Raw genomic sequence first — 25656 nt, forward strand, 5'->3', positions numbered from 1 at the left:
TTTCTGCCCTTGATCTAAATATTAACTCTGAACTTAGCTTAATTCATTAGTTGAGAGAGCCATATAGACACTAATGCACCAATAAGCTTCCTCCTAGAGTTAACATGTGTTCTTCAATAATTTACTGACTTGATTTGACATAAGGGGATAGTGCCAGAAGCATTAGGGTGAGATATGACAACCTTCCCTCTCATCTCAGCATTGCTATTTCTAGTACTTGAGGATGGTGTGCAGGGCGCTGTACTGAATAACAGCTGAGGAGAAACAATAGCACTCTTCCCATCAACTCCAAGACAAATTTGTCCCCAAACATTTAATATAAACTTAGTTTATCCTAGAAGCTCACTTGTTTCCAAGCAAAATGTCTGCCACCCAAGAAAATGGCACAGTCTAGGAGTTATCATGTCCTGCATCTCCACTCATTGCAGCCCCTCTTCAGATGCCCACTTTTGTCCAGACCAGTCTGAAAAGAGCACAGCCAGGTTTATACAAGTCAAACAAGAGGCTGGTCCCAACATATCAAACTGATACAACGGGCTGCAGTCTTCCATCTAAACACACCCACCTTCCCCAACAACCACAGTTCAGCCATCACAAACTTGATGGCATTGAGGTTCACCACGCCTGTTGTGGTAAATCAAAATGACCACACACGGTAACTAGACAGATACATATTACTTACACCTACACTGTGTTTAACTACATAAATGACTGGCCTGCAATAACATTTTCTCTTCTTCTAAGAACTCAACCATTAAGAGTGCAAGATTTTCAGTAAGAAATGGTTTTCATTTTCACTACAAAGCCTTTGCCTTCAAAAAAAGGCTTGGTTGTGACAAACACTGGTATAAAACAAATACAACAAATACACTTGCATTCAGCCCTGTGTTTGCCCTGTAATACCAGTCACATAGATGCTCCAACTGTGGATGCAGTTATTATTACAAAACACAGCACTGTAGTAATCCTCTGAAAATAAAGTTGTCCAGTGGCCAACATTAAGTGGGTGACATTTGTTATGCTAACAAGGCTCAGATGCTATAGCTACATAACTTCTGTGCTTCAATAACACTATCGTGTTGCAGTTAGGTAAAAATAATGATCTATTTTACAGTGGTGCAAAAGGCAAATTATTTTGGTCAATTCTTAATACCTCTGTATCTTTCAGAGATTTCAAGTACTGTTTTTCTTTAATATATTTACACCTTATTAGAATATTTAATACAACATAACTAGTGTATTAATATATTCATATTTTCATACATAGATTAAATTCAGATCTGTATACTAAGCGAGACTAAAAGGCAAATGCACCACTGAGGAACAAGAATACGGAAACCTTTTTTCTCTCCTCTTAAAGTTAACATCTTTTTTTCTATTTTATTTTTAAACATAAAATAAATACCGCTTTGACTTTAAAAGAAAACATTCTGAGGACATAATGACAGGACACTAGAATCTTGTATATTAAAACCAACCAATATACATATTAAACAACACCCAAACATCATCTTGCAATGTGTATGTGTGGAGTAGAAAAATTTCAACTGTAGCAGGCTCACTGCAGTCTCAACTTCACTACAGTGATTCGACTTCATGAGCAGTAGTATCAAACAAATAGTTTCTGTAATACTTTAGATGCCAGAAGAAGAAGTCAAAGTGAAATAGAGAAGCAAAATGTCAAACCTAACATAAATATGGTGAAGTCTCCAAATAAGCAAGCAAATCCTTAAAGCACATGTAGAGGAATCTATACAACATGCCACTGGCAGATCTTGAAAGCATGTGAGAGTCTAGATTACTACTTCATATTAACTCAAAACACTCAGTAGACAATCAGAAAAAACTTTTCAAGACTTAATTTTGATAACTTCAGTTAATTTGGGAAGGTTTATGTCATGGGTCAATCCCAGTAGGCAGTACAAGTACCACACAGCCACTGGCTCACTGCTCACCCACTACTGGGATGGGGAGAGAATCGTAAGGGCAAAAATGCAAAAACTCATGGGGTTGAGATAAAGACAGCTTAATAAGCAAAAAGGAGTAGTATAAAAAGAAAAGCAAAACTGCTCAAAGAAAAATAAAACAAAACAAAACCACCACAAGTAATCAAAAATCCCACAATTGCTCATCAACAGCCAACCTACTGAGCTCCAGCCAGTCCCAAGTAAGAGGCAGTGCTGGCAAACCTCTCTCCTTCTTCCCATGCTTGTACATGATGAGCTATGGTGTGGACTATCTCTTTAGGCACTTGGGCAGCTGTCCCAGCTGTGTCCCCTCCCATCTCCTTGTGCACCCCCAGACAACATGCTGCTGGGGCAGCATGAGAAGCAGAAAAGGCCCCAAGTCCATGCTAACACTGTTTAGCAATTCCTAAAACACCAGTATGTTATCAAAACTATTTCATCACAAATCCAAAACATAGTCCCATACAAGCTCCTATTGAGAAAAGCAATTCCTTCCTATTCTGAACTAGCACAAGGCTACATCAGAAGTCAACTTGCAAGATAGTATCCTAGCGAATGCACACAGCTTTACCCACCCTTAAGCACAGCTCTAAGAGATTAACCCTTTCTGATTATTCTGAGATATTAAAAGAGAATTGGAATTTAGTTAAATACCATATTTTCTTCCAGCAGAATGTTTTCCCTAACAACTCAGTTAATGTCCAGACCAACTCTATCCACATTAGTTTATGCATTTCCAAGCCCCACTACTGTTGCCTAGTAAATAATTAAATGCAGAAACATTTTACTCCATGACAGCAACTGGAAGACTATAAAAACATAAAATACAAGATGCATTTACAGAGCTTTTTGAATGTAACTCCACATGTACCACATGAATTCAAGGATTTGTAAGACATTTCTTTTAGAAAGTTACATTTATTTTTAGGATAGAATACGAATTTGCATCATTTGGAGTTGTATGTATTCACAAATAAGAAGGATATTTATTAGATTCACCATAGATTTACAATGCTTGCAAATATTTTCTAATGATAATGCCTTGTAAGGCAGGGGAAGTCATGAATTTCGATCTGGACCAATACTACAGTGACTCAAGACCTAACTAACTTGGTAGATAAATGGCAAATTCATGAAATCTGTCAATTATTCCAAGCTTTAATTGCAGAGAGTGAAAGTACAAAACCACAAACCTTTGCATATCTTTCTTCCCCACCTCCTCTTCAAACATCAGCCCTTATCACTCCCCCAGCTGTTCTAGTTCCTCCTTTCTAAATTCCTCTGTTTCCCTCATCATCCATTCAGCTCATGTTTAATTGCCTAGCCCTCTCCCTCTTCTATATTCTTCCCTCTCCTTTTGCAGAGCCCATCCCTATTCCATTTAATTCAAACAACCTCCTTCCAACGCACTGTCCGAGTCTGAGGGGAGATGACAGAGCCCAAAAGTCTGTCCTTGCTTTCAATCCTCACACCTGACAACACAGAGTTACAAGGTTGCAGGAAATCCTCCTTTTGCCTTCACACGTCCAAAAGCCCACTGGCAGAAAAGTTTTTTCTTAAATCTCCACCGAACTTTTCTTGAATGGTTTATATCCTGGCCAACTACATGCAATTTTGACAGATAATGTCATATCAAAAACTAAAGAGACAGATGGTAAAAGAAAGTGTATAATGAATATGGATTCCCTACTGGTTATCTCCAAGTACAAAAATCATCAACGTCAAAGTTAAATCTGAGGTACAGGTCTTCAGAGTTTGGGCTTTTCTGGTTTTGTTTTTTAATTATGAATATTACAATGTACTTAATACAAAACCCTTAAAGAAAAAAAAAAAACAAAACAAAACCGATTATTTGCTCTGGGATTGCACTTTGTTGTTTTTACTTTGGTTTTAAATCATTCAGAAGCAGATTTGGCAGAAATCACTTCAATTTACAAGTTTAAAGTTCAGCAACAAAAATATTTGAATCGCAAAATGATCTCAACACTAGCTGTAATTTGCTCCCTCCCTACCTCTCTCACATAGGGAATGTCACCAAGACTGCAGGAGAGTACAGAAGCAACCAGGGCAGGTGTAATAGCTTTTTTGTCCTGCACCATATGCCATGCACACAAAGAAACAAAACAGTACAAGGAAACAGGCCTCATCCACCCCCTTAAGACGTTTAAGTGGCACATCTACAAAAGTATGAATTGAACATGTTGAAGCACAAAAACTAAAACTCATCCTTAGCTTGAAAGATTTGATAAAGAACAGACAGATAGGACCAAATAATTGTTGAAGTATCTTTTGGAGACAATAGTATAACTGAGAGACTAGTAATACTAAATTTGCACCTGAAACATGATATCAAATAGGGTCCTGATCTAGTCACTAACACGCAGAGAACTAAAACACAGTGTACTTGGTGTTTGTTACACACAGCACAGCTGTACCAAAAAATAATCACAACAGTGCCCTAATGGCCTAACCCACCAAACTTCAGGCAACTTTAGTTGCTGCTGGCTCTGCTGACATCATTGGTATCGCACTAGCAAAGTTATCAATTGTGCTTACACATATGGACCATGCCTTCTGAGACAAGTGTGTTAAAATGTTACACTTTTAGTAAGTACTTTATTGTAATTGACATAGTGGTTCAGTAACAAACTTCAAGAGAAACCAGATAAGCCCACAACTGTACATTCACTTAAACTCCACAAAATGTCAGCAGAACATCAGCAATGTAACAGAGAAAGTCAACTTAGTTTTCATACAAAAACATTTTCACGGACCAGCAAATGACGTGAAATAAAATCCTGATGAACTTTTTACTGACAGGAAAAAAGCCATAACTATTACAAACAAAACTAGGTTGTTAAGATTACATACTGCGCCTGAGGTATTCCATCAGTGGTGGAATAAACACTGTGCTCTTAAAAAGTAAAAGTAAGTTAATTGTAAGGACTTTGCATCACAAGCTAGCCCTCAGAGATCATGTGGCAGTGGAGTAAACACATGCAGTCACACCCTAACAAGTAAAACATTGTAAGTTTATACTCCTAACTGGCAACGAACACTAAGAATTGTGTCATTTGCTGTCTGCTGGGATTCCTTTTTACCTTTTTTTTTTTAAAAAAAAGTTGTTTCTTGTTGCTTCCAGCTCAAATCTGTCAAAGACTATTTATTGCTGACTCGAGAAAAAATGTAGTAAGAAGAGAATACATAGAGAAGCAGTGCTCATAAATGAGATCCTGAGAAGTATAAATTGGAAAGTAAGCATTTAACATAATTGCATCAGGTTTCAAGAAAACTAATTTGTAGCACTGAAAAGGAAAGAGACTACTTCAAGACTAAATGCACCCTCCCCATTACATTATGGGTTTAGTTACTGTACCAGGCATGATATAATGGAAGCAACTACACATATGTACGAATACAGAAGCAAAATGCATAATCCAACTAAGTATAAAGTACAGCAATTTCTTCGGAAAAGCAAAAGCGCAATAGACAAGCATGATAACTAAGAAGGGCTGTTCCCTAGTATCAGATGGTAAAAACTAAGTTTTTTTTAAAAGACAAAGGTATGGAAATACCTTCTAAATACCTACTAAACAAACAAACAGCAGAATGAGTACACAGACCTGAAATAATTGGCTGGATGTGACACCATGCATATTCTATTTCTTTGTTGCATCCAGTAACAGAAGCTATAAACATCCCATGGACACAGAGCTAGAGTTACTATGGATAAGGGAACAATCAAATCAGCCTACTTGAACTAAGTTTCCAAGCTCATACCAGAAGCCACCATCTTAATATTAAATGAAATTGAAATTTTTGTAACAAAAGTTTCAAACAAGATAGTCCTTATTTTTCCCCACTGTTTAGGAATAACAAATCTAAACAGTACAAGAGAAAAAAAATGCTGCATTTGAAGCTTACTCAGATTACTTTTTTTTTTAATTTTACTTCCATCCTTCCTCCTAACTTTTGTCCTAGAATTATTTTTCTTGTGTTGTAAAGTTATCTTACTCTTGAAACATTCTTGACAATGATTTTCTGATTTATGATAAAAATAAAAGCTTCAAAATTATTTAATATTTATATGCATAGCCGGCAATATTTAATTATTTAATATTAATATTATTTAATTATTTAATATTCACATGCATAGCTCCTCATACATAAACAGCAGAAGAAAATACATATACAAATGTAAATGCAATATACAGTCACCTGGAAAAATTTTTTAGTAATTCAAACCATAAACAAACGTTACATACAATGTTTCATATTCTACTCTATATTGCAAAGATGGAAGAAAGAAAAGAAACTATTAAATCTTGTTGGGAGACAAATGTTATTAAAAAAATTGTCTGTTTATACAAACATATAATCTGTTTATACAAACAGATGTTCAGAGTACTAGAAATGCCCATGGCTTATAACATAAATTTATTTAATAATCCTGGATACATAATCCCTTCAGCATCACCATATAGCAGCTTCATTACATATGAAGAAGCCTGCCTTAATATTGCTCCACAATAAATGAAGCTAAATATCATTGATTACAATAACAGCAACAAAAATGCAATTGCTATATTACTAATTAAAAACTGTTAGACTTTGTTAGAAAAAACAGACACCACCTCTGTTCCATTACCAGTGTATTTTTCCCACCAGCAGACTGATGCACCTCCAGACAACGCACAGACTGGTTTACCCCAGTTATTTCTGACCATGCTGAACTACACATAACATTGGAAATACACACAGTTGCTCTTTGAAATGATACAGAAGCAATGGGTTACTTTAGATAAGTTATGAAACTGCGCTGCATCACATTATGAAATTTTAGTCAGATGAGTCCGTAGGTTTAGTTTATGTTTATATATGTATACACACACACACATACATGTGTATATGAACAAAATAACCCCCAGAACATTATGATATTATGGAAATCCCACTCATTAAAACCATCATTGGATTTGCTACAATACTATTCATATATCTTCTGCTACTGATAACAGCTATGAAATGTATTAGTGGAATTTTGTCCTATTATTGTTAACAGTAAATCAGAAGCATAAAGACCACTGGGAAAAAGAAAGACAGACCAGACCTGTACCTCCAGAAAAAACATGCTACTGTCTCATTGAAAAATACATTTCTAGAATATTCCAGTCTCTTCAGTCATATTCTAATTTCTCTGCATCACCACAAAGGTGGATGAGAAAGAAAGACATATCAAGATCAATCAAAAAACTCCACTGTATTCAAAAGACAAGGTGTTTGCTATTGCACTGGGCCTACAGAGAACACCAAGAACGACTCCCTCAGGCAGCACCACTGAAGTGGCTAAAAGTAAATGAACAAGAAACTTGCTTTGTCTGAAGACAGAGGAGTTAATCAGGGATACCACAAATTTGGGAAGAGCTAATTACATTTGACAGATCATGAGGAATGGCACAACTGCAGAACACAGCAAAGACTGAGAATAATCCTGTTCTTCAAACCGGCATAGCTGCATAGAGAGATTCATCGGCATTGACCGCAGGCATTCCTTGTGCAAACTTCCCTGGCTTGGCCTCCTGACGGGACCCCAACAGCACCACAGAAGCCATGGGAAGCAAAGAAATAAAAGATGCAGCTAATGGAGAAAAAGTCAGTGTTTTGATCAGCCTGGCACAGAGTGTGGTGCTCAAAAACATGCTGGAAGCCGTGAATCGAGAACACATCAAAACAAATCTGCAAGCAGGTCAAAGCCTCCTTCGCCCCACAAGCAACCCTCAGCTGTATTTCACTGCTCCAAGAATATGCTTTCTCCATAAAATGTTACTGCCAGAACCAAACAAGCAATGAACTCATCCACTTTGTCCATAAAAGCACACGTAGGTGAAGAAATATTCAAATTAACTTCTACTGTGTTGTTTAGTGATGACAGTGATACGAAATACATAGAGCTGACTAGAATATCAGAGACTTCAGCTGGGCAGCTGAAGAGACTGGCACAACACTGCCTGAAGGTCAAATAAATAATAAAAAGTCTTGTGCTACCAAGAACATTTGTCATCAGATGTGCAAAAACCTCGTTTGGGAGAAGTTTAAAGGAGTGGAAGAGGTGATGAGGTTGAGAAGGAGTATCATACTGTGCAAATGGCATTTATTCAGTGACACAGTAAACACGAAAATTCTCCCTTAGAGCGAGGCAGAGTAAACAGAAGAGGATTAACACCACGGTTCAGATCTCTACCTGAAGGCAGTGCCAGGGAAGGCGTCTGACCGCCCACACTGCTGCTGCAGGCAGCTGGCACCATGGCTTTGCTCAGAGCAGAGGGAAAGCTGGAAGGGCTGCTCGCTCACTTACATCCCAAAACAATCCCGAGCTGGACTCGGTCAGCATCCTGCTCCTCAGCGCCGTCTCAGCAAGCCAAAGCAGCTTTGGCCACCTGCCCACTATCAGTTTCTCTGCAACAGAAATCATTCCTGTTGCTCACCGAGTCAAACACGGCAGATAAACACGAGCACACACCTACCGTTTCTCTCCCTGATCAGTTTTTTATGGTGGGGTTGAAAATATATGCATCAAAGGCAACTTTCATACCACTGTCAGCCTTCATTCTACTAACGAAAAATGTTTAATGTTTTCAAGATACATTTCTGACAAACGTGCAGTATGTAGCTTCATAATGCAAAGATCTTTCCACACAGAGCAAAGGGACATAACTGTGCAATGGAATGCTAAAAATCTTTGCATCAGACACTTAACACAGAGACAATTCCTTTCACAGACACCAAATAGCTACATTCACTATCTGGATGTGGTATTTGTGCATTGACCATGTCAGTTTTAATAGATAAGAGTATCCCACCCTTCCCCAAGTCTTACATCAAGCTAAAACATAATTCAGTTAGCCAGAATCAGTAACAGTATCAGTAACGACCTAAAAGACTAATAAAAAAGATGATCCAATAGTAATTTGAGTACAGATAATGCTTAGTTTTTACCTTGCATTAAGTGACTTTTTTGATCAAGACATGAAAAAAAAAAGCACAAAAATGTAAGTCACCACTTAGCCACTCTTATTATAACACCACCACCACCACTCATCATTTCACACATGGAACAGTGCTACAGCTGTCTACAGAACTCATTAAAAGAACAAGACACAAGCATCTCCAAATAGTATCTGTTATGATTTACCACCCCAGCTGACATCAGTAACTGATTTTTTTTTTAACCTGTTGTATTTTTTAACATTAATACAACAGCAACAATGCATTACTTAACACTGGACTGGACAACAGTTCAAACAGTACATGTTAACTGATATTATTTTTCTGGAAGAATTTTTATTATCAAAATAAAGTACAGAGTAAAATTAAAGGATAACAAGATGTAATGTACAATCAAGACAGCAGTAAAAATCCATCAGCCAGAAAAAGTTTCAAGAAACTGAAGACAAAATTCCTTCAGTTTTCATTTCAACTACAACTTGAAGTGAGAAAAGATCCAAATTAAATCCAGCAAAGTTAATCTCATTTTGTAAACAATACATTAGTTTTTAGTCTGAATTTAACATTTTTTACACTGCCCTGAATTCACCAAGTCTACTTTAATTTAGCACAGCCTTGTATGTAACATGGAATTCTATAAAATAGTACTCAACTCTAATGTTGACTGCCTTAATTTGACTACTATTAAATGAATAAAGATTCTAGTATACGATCATGTCTTAAAAAAGATGGAATAATCTCTGTATAAGGTAAAAAAATTCTTATGCAGGTACCAGGAAAGCCTTCTCCACCTCAAAGTACATTTATTCAGAAGTCTCTTCTTATTCTACTTTGCTTGCTTACAGATTTTTTGCAGATGTCAGGTGCTTACTTTAAGTAATGGAAGATACTAAGGAATGGCAATGGTCCTTTTACCACCACCTTCTTTAGACTCTCATTTAGGTAGCTTTGCAGTCACCACAAATTATTATCTAGTGCTGGTCCAGAAACTCAAGCACTCATTTACTAAATGCTTTAACAGATTATTGTCACTAAATCTTGAGTGTATTAACCTCTCAGACGCTCATTTAATACTAACAGCTACTGTATAGCTTTTGAACTGCATTGGTTTATTTTAAAGACAGCATTATGCAAATCCTAAATGGAGCTACTAGCTAACAAAGTAATGCTCAGCGTGAAGGTGACTTAATCCCACTACTTAAGGAAAGCAAAACCTTGATAGTTTGAAAAAGCTTGTCTAACTTGTTCAATCAAGCACCATTTCAAAGCACCACTTCCAACCAACATGAAAAACCTCAGGATCAGTGATTAAGTATCTTGTTGAACTACTTCAGACAAAAGATAAGAAATTGGTCTTTGAAAAGAAGCAGGACTGAATTCATTGTTTTCAACCTATGATTTTCTTTTAGCTAGGCACCTCCAAAAACATACAGGTTACAGGAGCCCTACTGTAAAAAAAAACAAAACAACAAACCAAGCTAAAAGAAATATGAAGTTTTGTTCATTCTTTCCACACCCACTGCTAACTAGCAGTCCTGCACATCTCCACCAATTCCTACTAATAAAACAGGACACCAGATTTCACCAGTGACAGATTGATGAAGAAGAAACAGTGAAAGCACCAGAATATGTTGAAGCCATAACCTGTAACATTAGATGGTCTTCCAGCTTTGTGACCAAGATTTCTGATGGAAGGAACCACAGACACTGAGAGGCCCATGGGAATGGATGCTTCTTTCTCACTGCAGTTAACAGACTAACCAGGAAGTGCCACATGACTGGCAGGCTATTAAGAGTTTTTCTCCAGATAAAAACTTCTGTAAAAAGACCTCCTCCACCACGCCAGTAAACTGGAGGGAGATGCAAATGCTGCATGCCAAATAGGTAGAGTTTGAGAGGAATTCACAGGTTGCCTGGCAAGAAGAGAATAGGGGCAAGTAGGAGGAGAGGCACTACTGTCCAGGCCTCCATCCCAATGGCCTCTACTCACCCACAGAACGGCTGAGGCTGCTCCTCCCGCAAGGAGACCATCTGGGCATCAGCAGCAGTGGGAAAAGTCCCACTGTGCAACCAGGAAAGTGGGGAGAGCACCTACAAACAAAATGGAACACAATGTAAAACTGAATTTCAGGAAGATGAGATAGGTAAAGCTCACTGGATTCTAAATTCTAAGGAACTATATTTGAAACTTGAAAGGAAACCAAATCATATATCCCAAGCTTAGCAACTGTTGTCTAGTGTTTAATAAAATGGAAGGTTTTATCCCAAAGAAATTCCTGGAAACAATCTGACTATAAACAGCTATATGAGAAATTCAGTTTGCATACAAACTAACTTTATGAACAAGAGATACAAGCTAATTAGAAGAAACTATGAGAAACCTGTGTCCAGTAAATTAAATCAGCATTCCATGTACTAACAATTCCACACACATGTGAATCTACAGCAAAACAGTGATGTCTTTGCAATTACTTATTGTCATCTAGGGCGAAACCAAAATAAAAGCACACATGCTCTATCTGAAAAAAAGCTGGGATTTGGGGGAAATGCAAATGGTATTTGCTTATATAAATATTTCCCCTCCCCAGTTTCCAAATTGTTATTACATCAGAAAAGAATTATAGAGGATTACACTGCACCACAAAGTGTTACCCACTACTGCATAGTATCCCAGTCTGGGCCTTGAGATCTATCAATATTAATAAAAAAAATGATGAAATTGTTCATATAAGCTAAATGACAAGGAATTTATGAGTTTGTTTATAACATTTGGTTTAAACACAAAAAATTATGAACTCAACTACTAATCTTTTTTGTCTGGGCTACAGTGTAAGCCTTCAACGGATCTATTACCTATAACTACTGTTAATTAAACAAGGATACAAAGAGAATATTTTCTTCCATGTAAAAGACAGCTGGCTAGCAACATCTTAATTGAATTGTAAATCCTGTATTGAAAAAATATCAGATAAAACATCTTAATCAACTTTGACAATCACTCTCACCCTAAATGTTTAAAATAATTAATCATGTTGAAGACAGATGAGTTATTTGTTTAAAGGCTACAGTCATAAAACCAATAAGGTCTCACATTTATAGAGCTATTTAGAACTAACACAAAGGCATTTTCTGCATGAATAGCTTCCTGCAATTCCAGAATCCCTGGAATGCAAATTCAGTTATGAAACCAATTAATCTTTTAAATTACTTATCTTTCAGATCCAACAAACAGGCAATTGTTAAAAACGAGAGAAACAGGAGGCAGAATGAAGGCACTTGTAACTGTACAATGCCTAACCCATTCCAGAAAAACAATTGCCCTCTGGAAGTGGCAATTTCCTCTTCCAGGCAGGAGTCCTGGTACATCTGCAAGCAGCTGGGCTTGCAGCACTCTGGCTGGAGTGTTTCTCAAGTGCCTGGGTATACTCCTTTTGAGATCTGCTCACACTATCACCAAAAAAGGTGAACGTGAAACAGACTGACAGGTGCAACAAGCACCTTAGATTCAGCCTTCACTTCAAAAGGCTCATTTCAACCTTCCTGGAGCAGAAGGTTCATCTGTCTTTCCTACCTTGAAGTAGCCTGAGCAATAGTCTGAGTAATTTTACTTCATATATCTAAAAATAACTTCTGAGCAAAAGTCAGGTTTTCTTCACTGCAATTTATCAGGTTTATTTTGGTTTAGTACTGATGCTTGTTAAGAAATATTTTTTTCCCCAATTTACTTGATTTTTGCTAATTTCCTCTTATTTTGTCTACTTGCTGCATTAATCCTGCACTTTCATCTGCAGAGGTTTGCCCCAATGTAACCCTGGGAGCAGTGGTAAATATGTGCTTCATGTTCTCCAGAGACCAATACACTTACCTACTACAGACTCACAACCTTTTCTTCAGGTCTGGATAGTTCACAGCAGTTACTTTCTTTTTCAAATGGAAACTGTTCACTTTTTGGAAATTTCAAGATAAAAGATTTTTAATACAACTTGTTTGGGTTTTTTTTCAAGCAGCATTGGCCTATTCCATTCCAAATAAAAAAGTCTTAAAATGGCTTGTTTATATTCTTTGCCACCTAATCATTAGATCTGCAAGCCCATTCAACACACTGCCTTGAGCTCTCAATTTCACACACATTTCAGATGCACATGCCTCGTTTTCCCTGAAACCAAACCACAAGTGCCATATTGTCCAAAGTTTTAAAATAAAAAGCACTTTATGTTGGAAGACTATATAGAGGTGAAAAAAAATCAAACCCCCCAAAAAACAACAAAATAAGGTAGCATTAAAAGCCTCTGGTTTAGATTACGTTTCATCATTAGAAATTGCAACTAACCCTTTTTATCATTTCTCACTGAAATCATATTTTGGTTGCTTCTAACTGGCAAACTTAGCCCTTTAACCCAGAACTCTTTGTATTTCAGCACTAGTATTTTCTATTAAGGAGAAAAAACATCACATTTCAGCAATGTCAACTTGGATTTCTTCAAGGAAAGAGAGATAAGGGAAGCAATACTGGCATATCTTGCCAGTGCTAAAAGCAAGTTCATACTTTTTTATTTGAATTTTTCAAGCTTATGCAACTGCTAGCACCTCTACCTGAGAGGTTTTAAATAGGTTGCCAATTCCAGTCAAATAAGGACAGAGTTTGAAATACAGGAAAATAAACTCTTAAAAGGTAAGGATAAGGAAGAATAAATCCAGTATCTGATTATTGTCATTATCTAGTAACCTGAGAGACAGAAAAGTAGAAAAGGTGGTTTCTTTGTTGTTGGGTTTGGGATGGTTTTTTGGAGGGATGGGGTGGGTGAGGGGTTTGGAGGATTTTTTTGTTTGTTGTCAGTTTTGGGGTTTTTTTTAATTCTCCTTTGCCTTTTAGAATAGTTGGCAGTCACCATATGTTTAGTTGTTAATTACATACCTTGCATCTTTCTTTGCCTAGTGCAGGTGCCATGGAAGATGCAAAAAAAGGCAGAAAAACATAAAACACAGCACAAGCTTTTCTAACAGTGACAAGGAGCTTTGTATCACCTAGACATGCTCAACTTGGGGAATCCAGCTGAAGTATCTGAACTAGCAACCCAATTTCCCCATCCTGACATAATGCTACGGACAAGTCTGGATATCTGCAAAGGCATTTCAGACCTTTGGTGACCTGCATCATCTTCCCCACCTTCCCTGTTAGCCACAGTGCAACATATATCCATACTTTTGATAAAATAAAGTGCAGAATATATCACAATTACACCTACCAGAAACTATCCTAATCAAAATAGCCCAGTAAAATCTTCAACTCTTTCAAAGAACAGATGTATCACTATATATATATGTATATATATAGGTTTTCTGGGCTTTTCTTTGAATAGAGACATGGTAAAATATATTATGATGCAAGGACAAAGAACTCTAGAAAGGAACAGTTTAATCAGTTGCTCATATTTTTAGTATTATGACTAATTTTTACCCCAAATTTATGTTTATATGCTAATAACCATACCAAGACTAAAAGAAATGCTGCAGTGCTGCTAGGCACCATAGTCTGCTATAAAAGAGACTGTTTTAATTAAACTAGAAGTAGCAAGAAAATATATATATTTTTTATTCATGAACTTTGATTGTGGCATGTACAGAAGTGTATGGGAGAAGGAAAGAGCTGCAGTGCAGAGGGGACATTGCAGGAGGGGTCAGAAGAGGCTGATGTGGACAGACAACTGGAAGAGGGCTGAGAGGAGCTGTTCAGCCAGTGGAGGAGAGGCTCTCCATGCTGGAAGTGCTCACCATTAGGTATCAGGTGGTTTAAACTGCTGCAACTGCTAGTTGAAGGGACAGCTTTAAACTCTTTATGGCTCTTCTACAGGGCAGCTTTTTGAAGGCCTTTTATTTCAGGCACAGAAGTAAGTTCAAGTGCCCTCACTAAGTGAGGAAGTTTTGTCAACCTCCAAATAGTGTAATACAGACTAGTGGCAGATGATCACTTCAGGACATCCTTTAAGGTTATACTGCAAGCAGCAAACGAAAAAAAGTGAGCGAGCACAACTTGATTTTCACACCTTCCTCAATGAGGCTTTAGAGATGAAAGTTCAGAAACAAGGTGTCTAAGGTACTTCTCACACAATGAAACATTCTTTTTGTCCTGCTGAAGTTCTCTTACTGCAAGAACTCAGCATGACATGAAAAGCATTTTGAAAAATAAGAATACTGTAGTTTTACAACACTTTCTTAGCTTTAAATTAGCTCCATGAATTAAATGATTAAGCACTTAATGGGGAAGTAGAGAACAGTCTAAAAAACTCGACAGTATCTTTCATGTCCTTGAATTTAAAGCAGCTATCACTATAATAACAGAAAATTAAGATTTAGTCTACAGTGCAAGACAGGATTTTGACCCTGTTAAAATGCTAAACTCTGTAGCACTTTCAGTGAACCAGAAAAACACCAAAAGATTGCTGAGGCAAAGTAGGACACTCTTGAAAAGCAGCAGGGAGAGAGGTACAGAACCCCAAAAGCAGTACAACAAAAAAGCTCTTGCTGTTACTCCATATTTACTTGCAATAAACTTTCTTGGAAAAATTAATTTTGGATGTCAACATTTGTTGGACTTTTTCCTCCCCCAAAAGATACAAGCAGAGAAAATACCCATCTATATTTTCAAACATTTTGAGGACTGGATTTCTCATGACTTCATGGTTACTTCTACAGTTCCAAAACAAGAAAATAACGTCTCAATTGAACTATGAAATTCAAATCTGGATATTGTATATATGGAGACACACTACCAAGAGTCAATTTTCTTCCAAATCTGAATAGTAATAGTATGAAAATTTATTTTCATAGTCACGTAAGTCACACTCTAAGGAATAATAATTGCATGTTTTTCATCCAAGGTTTTAGGGCAAGAGATTGCAATAACCTTTCAAAAAATACATTAAAGCTATTTGGAAAATGGTAATTTTCTTGCAATATTTTGGCATTGTAACGCAACTATTAAAGCAGTAATTTATTGTAGAATGCAGCTTCAATATTTTTACATAATACAACCCTTGCAGTTTGAAGATACTAAGATGGAAGCATACTAAGATATTAAATTCAAATATTCAAATATTTAGTTCACGATTACCAGAATTTCTGAATTGGATGTTACTTCTACTGATCTACAATTCTTTCAAAGAAGCAAAACCCTTAAGGCTTTATTTTAAAAGTTGTACTGACAATCATGATTAGTTTCTCCCTTCAAAGGAAAGAACACTCTGATCCAGCCAGTGCCTTCCTGTCTTACATACCTACCCTAGAAAATTTTCCCTGCAGTAAACACTGCATTTTTTAAGCCAAGCAATAGATATATTACTCATCTTCTTCCTTGAAGACCTATGCTGAAGTTCACAGTTGTGTGGAAGAGAGCATAAAAGCCCTTGCAAGCAGCCTTTTTAGTTTTAATATTTTTTTCTTCCATAGAACAAAGTCAGTTGTATTATTTTATTTAAATCAGGAAGAAAGAAATATACAAGGTCCAAATCCACTCATGCAGGGCTAACCTGAGCAAGCTGCCCAGGATCACATCTAGATGGCTTCTGTGTGTCTCTAAGGATAAAGACTTTGGTTTAACCTTTGCCAGCAGTTGGCCACTCTCACAATGAAAAAGTGTTCCCTGATGCTCAGAGGGAACCTCCTGTGCTCAGTGTGTGACTATTGCCTCTGGTCCTGTCACTGGCCACCACTAGAAAGAGCCTGGCTCTGTCTACCACACAGCACTCCTTCAGGTATTAATTGTAGAGACCACTCCTGAGCCTCCTCTTCTACACGCAGAGCAGTCCCAGCTTTCTCAAGCCTCTTATCATGGGAGACATGCTCTAGTCACTATTCATCTTTGTCCTCTTGGGTGGACACTCCCTGCTAGGCCAGAGCGCTCTCGGGAAGCTTGAGTAACGGGGAAGGATCACCTCCCTTCACCTGGTGGCAACACTCTAATGCAGACCCAAGATACCACCAGCCTTCTTTGCTGCAAGGGTGCAGAGCTGGCCCCATGCTCACCCAGACAGCCAGAGCCTTTTCTGCCAAGCTGCATTCCAGCTGGGCAGCCCCCAGCATACACTGGTGCTGTCTGGGGTTTTTCCTCTTCAGGCACAGGACTTGGCACTCCTCACCTTGTTCATCCTGCCAACCCATTTCTCCAGGCTCTTAGGGTCCTTATGGATGGCAGCACGACCCTCTGGTGTACCAGCCAGTCCACCCAGTTCTGTATCATCAACAGATTGTCCCCATCATCCAAATCATTGATGAAGATGTTCAGCAGAGCTGGTTCTAGTACTCACTCCTGGGTACACCACTAGCTGCCAGACTCCACCTAGGCTTTGAACTACTGACCACCACTCTGTGGACCTGGTCACTCATACAGTTTTTACCTCACTGTCTGCTCATCAAGCCCATATTTCATCAGCTTCTTCATGAGATCTTACTGTAAGCAGTGCCAAAAGCCTTATGAAGCCAAGGTAGGCAACTGTCTGCTGTTCTCCTCTCGCCTACCAAGCCAGTCATATCATTATGGAAGGTTATTGAGCAGGTCAAGCATGACTTCACCCATGTGAATCCATGCTGACTAGTACAGATAACTTTGTCTTCACTAGGGTAGACCATTAATTACTCTCTTGCTTTACACTTCATTCAAATAAATTTTGTAGTCATTCATACACATGCATCCCCAAATTATTTCAATACCAAGTGGAAGAATCAGTATTATATAAGTTGACTTCTGTAATATTCACATACCACTACACCAAAACAAACGAAGAAAAAAAGCAGCTATTGTCTCCAATTAAGCCTATGAATCTTTTTAGAAAGATACCCAGAGCTTGACTTTAAAACTGCAAGTGATAGGAAAAATATTAATTTAAAGCTTTACCAGCCTTAACATTAATGATTTTTCCCCCCTAAGTTTTAGCTTGCAGGTTCTAGATCTTTTACTCCTTCATCTTTAAAATATACATATGTGCCCCATTCAATGGGATCTTTTCTACTGCTATAAAATTATAATAAAAATAACCATAACACTTCTCTCTATACACTAAACACACTGCAGAAGGTAGAATGAACTTTTCCAATTCTAAAAAAGTTACAAACACATCTAGGAATCTTTTCCTAAGAGCACAAGCTAGTTATCATTAGTAATGTTCTTGAACTGATTAAAAAAAAAAAGCTATGTGCTAAGAGCAAGTCAAAACGAAAACAAGAAGAATGCACATCTAACACCAATACCTAAGGCAAAGCTTGGCTCACTGCCATGCAAAAGAAATCTCTATTTTAAAATTACCTGCTTAATAATCAAGTAATGAATATTCAAGTAGCATAATTATTCAAATATATTACTTCTGTCTCATTGTAACCATAAACTAAGAAAAAACAGAAAAGAAAGGTAACAAATAGCAAGGCTGAAAGGCAAATGGTCACTGTGACAAAAAGTGCATCTGCCACCTTCAGATTACTAGAAGGTCCCACATTCCCATTATCCCTAGATCCTTACTGAGCTCTTGCTAAGATACCAAATACAAATCTTGACACTGCTACACTCCCACTGACAGCCTTCATGCTAACCAGATTTCCACTGATTCTTTGCAGCTACACATTGGTTGGTATCCTGCGCTCACTTTCTATATAAGCTGAACAGAAAAACTGTTTTTAATCTATATAATCCTTAATGTAATTTGAGTTGCTCATCCTGGCCTACATTATGTCAATGTCCTTTTAAAAATCAAAAAAGCAACACCACCTCAAAACACACAATCAAATACAGCCTGTCTTTATTGCTAGCTACATTTATCAAGCTATCTAACTGCTATACTTGATTACAGCAACAAATAAATACTGTTTTTTAACACATACTATAGGTAAAATAAAGTGAAAGAACTATTCATGAGCATATGACTACAGCACAAGACTATGCTGGTGATGTAATATTAAAATTGTTATCTTCTGTAAATCATGAATCCAGTCCAGTCACATCAGCTAAATTTCAATAAAATTAAGCTTTCAACACAAACCAGCTGGGGTAAGTATGCACTCTGAAACAGTGTGATAGATGACAGGGCAGGAGACCAGAACAGTTGACTATGCCTCAAAAAAAGATCTGAAGTCCTCAGCATAGGCGAGAGTGGTAGGAAGTCCATCTCATATTTAATAATCACAGAGAAAGTTCAAGCTTTGGCTGAACATGCTAATTCCTTGTGGCAGTAAAATGTCCTCCAGGAATACAACACTTGGGAATGGGTTATTATTACAAAGGCTTAGTGAAAAATCGCAGTGGAAAAATATGTGGTTTATTTGAGATAACTGATTTTTAGATTCATGTCATTTCCTTGACCTTACTATTTGTGGAACCTTGCCTTTCTCCTGCCTCTGGAGCTGTACCAGCATTGGAAACAGCAGCTGGCAATGGTCTCAAGCCAGACTTCCTATGGTTCACCACAAAGCAACTACCCTGTGGCGAACCATAAGCTGCAGCACTGTGGGGCCACTGCAGCAACCCAAGGCAGACTGTGGTTGCTGGGGAATTCTGCCAGGTTCCCATATAGAAACATCAGAAAGGAGAGACAATGGATTAACCTGTCAAGTGCTCAGTATGCTCAGCTATGCTCCTTCTGTATCGAAGTCAGGTATCTCAGAATGTGCAGGTGAATTCCCAGGGCAGTGCTCTGCTCACTCAGGGGAGCATTTGTAGTACTCAGTGTGTTATTCTTCAATTAAACACTCAGTATTTGGTGAGGAACCATGAAGAAGATTGTCTGTTTGCTGTGTCCAGTGTGTTGAACTCTTTCAGGTGAGATCCTATGAAAGACAAAGCATCCCTTTTGCTGAAGGCAGCTGACTATACCCAGTCTGGGGATGCTGCCACAGTCTCAGGATGAGGCAGCAGACAGACAGAAACACAGGAAGCCCAGGATCCCAGTGCACAGGAGATCCCTGAGAAGGCACATAACAGGTGAACAAACCAGATGTGGAAAAGACAGTGGGATCTTCTCAGGGTCTAGGGGGGGGATTTGGAAAGGCTTACCATGAATCAGAAAGCCTGTGAAAACTGCCTGGTTGGAATGCAAAACTCTGCAAGACAGAAGAGATCTGATTTTAAACCGGTAATGTTAGCATTTCACCAAGCAGACGTGAGATCTTGTGGTGTGCAATCTGACTTAATATTTTGTACTCTTACATAACTTGTTTTTAAACTGAAAATTTAGTATTTTGGGAGACTTAATGTAAGCATGGTACAGGACAGTTCTATCTCAAAGCATCCAAACCAGAAAATCCATTACAGCGAGTATAAAAAAGGATCTTTACTTCTCTTTCCAAAATGTTAAAATTATTAAGAGCTTAAGTTTTGATGCTACATACATGCAATTTTTTTATCCAACACGCTTGCTTTTATTATATAATCTGAAAACAATTAGCATGAATGCCCATTTTTATCTTAGAGTAAGGAAGGCCTGGATTTCAATTTAAAGGTTTTTGGGGAAGAATCAGAAAGAGTTCTATGGTTTATGGTGTGTACTGCATCTGAGTATTTTGACTGGTTATTGCATATTAGTAATCTTGCTATTAATCTCTTCAATTAAGTTTCACTGGGTAGAATTATAGTTGCCATTTTAAACTATAGGTCAGATTGGATGGTATCTTCTGGCTTAAGATACAAGAATCTGGTGTTGGAAAATGCTGTAACCTGAGAGTATGCTGAATTCTACCAATTAAAATAATGTAGGAGATGAGGCATAATTAATAACCCCACTGGAACTACTACTCCAAATATAAGAACTCCCCCTCTTTTAGAGAAATATCCAAGAAACAGGTGCCTGGGTTTCATTAATTTCTACTATTTCAGAGTTAAACCTGCTACAGGCAACACTATACTCTCCACATTTGCACTGCAGCACAAGGTGAAGCCTGACACGATTTGCAACTTAACAAGAGAATCCTTAAAATTAGTATTAAGCATTTTCTCCATTGTGTCTTGGCTTGTTCTCTCAAAAATGCTCCAACTTGGTGCTGAAAATATTTCTCCTTCCATTCATAAATATTCCTCCAAAAATTTAGAAACTAAGAATTGGAGTATGATTTTAAGATGATGAACTCTCAATTAAAATCTTAAGAGCTCTTCTTAGGAAATCACAGAAGTAGGAATTTATAATTAATGAGCAATGCAATTGCATGAAAAACTAAATTTTAAGGACATAGTAAAAATAAAGTGCCAAATTTCCTTGAATGATGCAGTTTCCAGAATGTTATTTTCCTGTAAGCTACTGCTAGATCTGATTATGCTAGAGGCCAAGTCAGAATGTTTTACACGGCATAAACTGTTCTTTCACATCCTAAAAATATGACTGATAAACACATTGAAACATGCTTCCTTTAAAAACAGGGAGCTCTGAAACTGCAAAAAACCTGCATTTACTTCTCTGTGCAGAGATTGCTACAAGAGACTGATTATAAAAAGTAGAAGATACGTGAAGTAACAATTACAATTTACCAGACCTAAAATGCCTATTTATGAAATCTCAATATGAATAGATGCCATGTATATATATTGGGAAAGAGGAAAAACTAGTGAAGGAAGATGAAAACCTTGATTTACAGCAGAGCTTCAGGGAAGATCTTTTATTCCAGGTCATCAAATGATCTAATTACAGTATGCCCTTCCAGCTGTATCCCAACAGACTTTCAGCCATTACATTGTTCATTAAATAATCAGTTTTTAGTCTCCCCTCCCCTCCATAATGGTTTCAAGTTTCTTTCTCTTTTGCCTCCCTCCAAAATATAAGTAGCATGGTCAGTAACTCCTGGTTTCACTGGACACATATAATATGCTTTACTTCTTGCGCAACTCAATCATGTGGAAGCATTAATACATCTCCTACCACTCCCAGAACTGATTGCAATACAAAAATCTACTCTTTTAACACGACACAGTATCCCAGTATACTGGTACTCCAGCATTCAACATTCTAGCATTTAGCATTTCCCCTTTATTATACTTATGCTGCTCTCCAATACCTCTATTTCAGCTTCTGGTGCAATTGAAGTCCTGCTTTATTATATTAATAAGTCTGTGTTAAGCAAGTGTTAATTACTCAGCATTCCTGAAGAGCAAAGTGAATAATCACCAACATTATAAAAACAAACTCACTGTTTTTGCCACCCTTTCCTATCTTACTTAACATTATATGACTCACGAACCACCTATACAGCTCCCATCGTCTCCTTGAAGTATGAAGAATTGTTGCAGTAAATTATAGCCTATGAAAACAATGAGGAGACTACAGATCACCAAGTCAGTGCAAAAAATCAAAGGGAAGAAGAGCTACAAAGCACAGAATTCTTCCCCCAAGTGGGCACACGAGGTGGTAAATCTCCACGGGAGAGGCCTCACAAAAATGCTTTAATCTGAACCTTTTGCTGAGCAACTGACTGTGGGAAGTGCTGCTCTGCCCTGCGGTGTTTATTAGTCACACATCCAGGCACAACATCACTCTCTTGCTTGCCTTCATCATGTATAGCACACTTTCTGTTCAAAACAGTTACTGGAACTTTCTGAATGCTTTAATTTACTAGAAAAACATGAAAAGACACTTAAACTTATAGGCAACTATAGCCATTTTCTTTCACAGATTTTCACATATACTGGCATAGGACAAATTTCTTGTCAATGCCAAAAGCAATTAAATTAGGACTGGTACTAAGTAACTCCCAAATGCTCATCATCTGGCCTTTTGTTTGTTCTACTGATAAAATTTATCAAATGCTGCCATTCTAGAGCTCTTAAGCGTACTTCAAGCTTTAATATTTTTCTCTGTACAATGTCATCAAGGAAGACAATGTATCATAATATCTTGGGAGCAAAGGCAGACTACAATAATGCTTTTCACTGAAATTTTAATCCTGAGTTTTAGAAAAAGCCTCTTTCCTTCTTCTTGTGTACCTGAAAGATAGCTAACCCCACTGCTGCAAATACTTATTAAAATTTGCTGTCCTTGTAGAAAAGGGTCAAGTTTTTCTCAGTCTACAGTGTAGACCAGCTCATATATTCAGTATGCAATAACCAAAGTCCATGAACAGTTTAAGTAAACCCAACCTTTCCCAAACACTTCCTGAGTAATTTATATAAACTGAAAATAAAGTGTATGTGGAATTGAGCTACTCAGAGACAATTGCTCAGACACGCCAAGATGATGTTAAGAAAACCAAAGCTTTACTTGAAACTAGTAGTGGGGGTAAGAACCACAGGGATTTCTGAAGACTACAATGACAGCAAAAAGAAGATTAAGGAAATCAAGAGCAGCTACCTAATGGAAGGAAGATCTAGCAGTAAAAATATATGGGGAAGGCTGATTTACTCTATGCCTCCATTGCCTCAGCCTTTACTGATAAGGTCTATTTTCAGCCTTTCTGGCTCTCTGCCACTGCACTTTCATGAGGATTAAGGACTATATCAGGACTGAGAAAGTTAGAGACATCTAAGAGTAAACTGGACTTACAGAATTCCTGCATACAGAAGAATATTATGGAACTATTATTATATGGAACACACTGTGGAAGCTACTTCTGGGTACATGAAATAAGTGACTAAGAATGGCCACCATTGTTGGAATTACACCTCATCACTGTCTACAACAAAAAGACTGGTTTGGTGAATGAGGGGAAAGCAGTGGATGTCATTTACCTTGACTTTAACGAAGCTTTGAACATGGGTCCCCTGTAATACCTCAGCAACCAAAGGGAGAAATTGACTGGACAGGTGGAATGCAAGGTGAGTGAATAACAGGGTAGACTGCCAGCCTCAAAGCACGGTGACTGCAGCCCTGATGACAGCAGGTGACCCCTTCCTGGCAGTGCTCTAACTGCTGGCTCAAAAGTGCCTGACTGCAGCTACAAAGAAAGCAGCACACCATCTTCAGCAGGATGCCCAGTAGGAAAGTGCAACAGAGTCACAAATTGCAGCAAGCACCACTCCAACACATGGAAAACGTGCCTCACGGAAGTGTGGTCAAACACCAAATCTGTCTGAGTGGAAAGCAGCCTGCAAACATCACACTTTCTAAATGTTACTTCAGTTACATTTACTTCTTGGCTCTAAACAATCTTCTGGGTTGTGTGTGAGATTTTTCTTGAACAAACACCATTTCAGCCCAATGTACTAGGTTACAGTGGGCATTTCCTCTTTCTTAGGAAGTTGGCTGCGTGCTTCATCACTTAAGACTTCAGGGTTGTTTTCTTGTGGTTTTTTTCTTTTTTTATATCACACTGCAGTATTTCTCATTCCTTATCACTCACCAATCATTTTCTACTGCTTTCCGAAAAGCTGTTCATCTTTGATTCAAGATTTTTAAGATTTAAAAAGACAAGTTTTTTCCTAACTAATTTCCTTTCTAGTTGTCTTTTCTCCCTTACTCTAAGTAGGATACATATTTAAAACAATTTCTGGTCTTGGAGTATTTTTTTTTTTTTTTTCCTTTAAGGTCCATGCATAATTTATCACAACCACCATTAGCTATAATCACCTATAAGCTATCAATTGTTAGTCAGATTGCTAATGGTTCCCTGTGCATGCAATGGAGTACCAGTAACTATGGCACTTCCACATCACATCATACACTATTTTGTAGTTAATGTCTTCTGATCATCTCCATATGGGAAATTTCACACACAAGTAGAAGTTATTCATTATATCCATATAATTCCTTTGAGAAGGAAAATCAGCTGTTGCCAGAGTGGGTAAATGACACTTTTCCGAGTTGTATGGGAACAAGTGGAATGGGAAATAAAAGCTGCACAGAAACCTGCAAGAATGTTACCACTACAATTTTCTGAACAACTCAGAGGAGTAGGAAGAGGGAAGAAAGCAATTGGACAGACTTCTCATGTTTTCTAAGAAAAGTGAGAAAGTATAAAAAAGGACCTGTCTTGCATTGAATCTGTTTGCCTCTCCTTGCAGCTGACTATCAAGCCCTTTGCTCCCAATCAGAAGCAGTAAAATGGCATGAGTAGTAACTAGATATAACAAAGCAGAAATCAATGCTGTTTACAGCTAGATCTCCTAATGGACATTCTCCCAGTAGCATCAGTGCAAGAGACAAACTGTTCGTGGAAGGGTCACTACTATGTAAGTTACAGCAAACTAAGGGCTAAAGACATATGTGCCAACCCTTTAATACACCTTTTATTTGACATGTGTAGCCAAAGTATTTCTCCTTCAAGACATCTGGAAGTGGGTAAAAGTTAAATACTTAGGATTTTTAATAGCTCCAAGAAGATGCCAGTAAGTTCTCAGTACTAATTCACTATTTTTTTTTCAGCTCAAATAACCTCACTAAAATATAACTGTCCACTAAAATCAGCTATGGGATAACTCCATTTATCTTCAGAGCCCAGCAAGCCTAGCCCTTTAGCCTCAACTGCCTTGGTTTAGAGATACTAAAATACATAAGCACCCTCTAATTTTTATTAAGCTCACAGAGACACATAGCAGTTTCTCAGATTAAGAAATTGAAGCAGAAAGAATACCTGTTTCAAAGGGCTTAGGAGGAACCCTGCCACACTTACAGAAAACTTCATGTATTCTGTCTTTCTATACTTGCTGAGACTAAATACAAAGCTGAAGTTAAGAAAGTCTGATCAAGCACTAATATGGTTTTAAGGCACTAATATGCTTTCAAGG

General features: G+C 37.7%; 1 protein-coding gene across 4 annotated transcripts in view; it reads right to left on the minus strand.

Moving 5' to 3' along the window:
* The window catches only part of CRIM1 (cysteine rich transmembrane BMP regulator 1), a 174623-nt gene that overhangs the window by 107869 nt on the left and 41098 nt on the right, over positions 1-25656 (minus strand). Inside the window, exon 3 of one of the 4 annotated variants that reach the window (XM_086878124.1) lies at positions 10963-11063. The exons of the other annotated variants lie outside the window; for them this stretch is intronic. Coding sequence (XP_086734250.1) covers positions 10963-11011 — 49 coding nt within the window. The 5' untranslated portion in view covers positions 11012-11063. The remainder of the gene's footprint in view (positions 1-10962; positions 11064-25656) is intronic. 4 annotated transcript variants of the gene reach the window in all.

Source organism: Cyanistes caeruleus, chromosome 2 (genome assembly GCF_971803275.1).
Source record: "Cyanistes caeruleus chromosome 2, bCyaCae1.hap1.1, whole genome shotgun sequence".
In the NCBI taxonomy this organism is placed as follows: Eukaryota; Metazoa; Chordata; class Aves; order Passeriformes; family Paridae; genus Cyanistes; species Cyanistes caeruleus.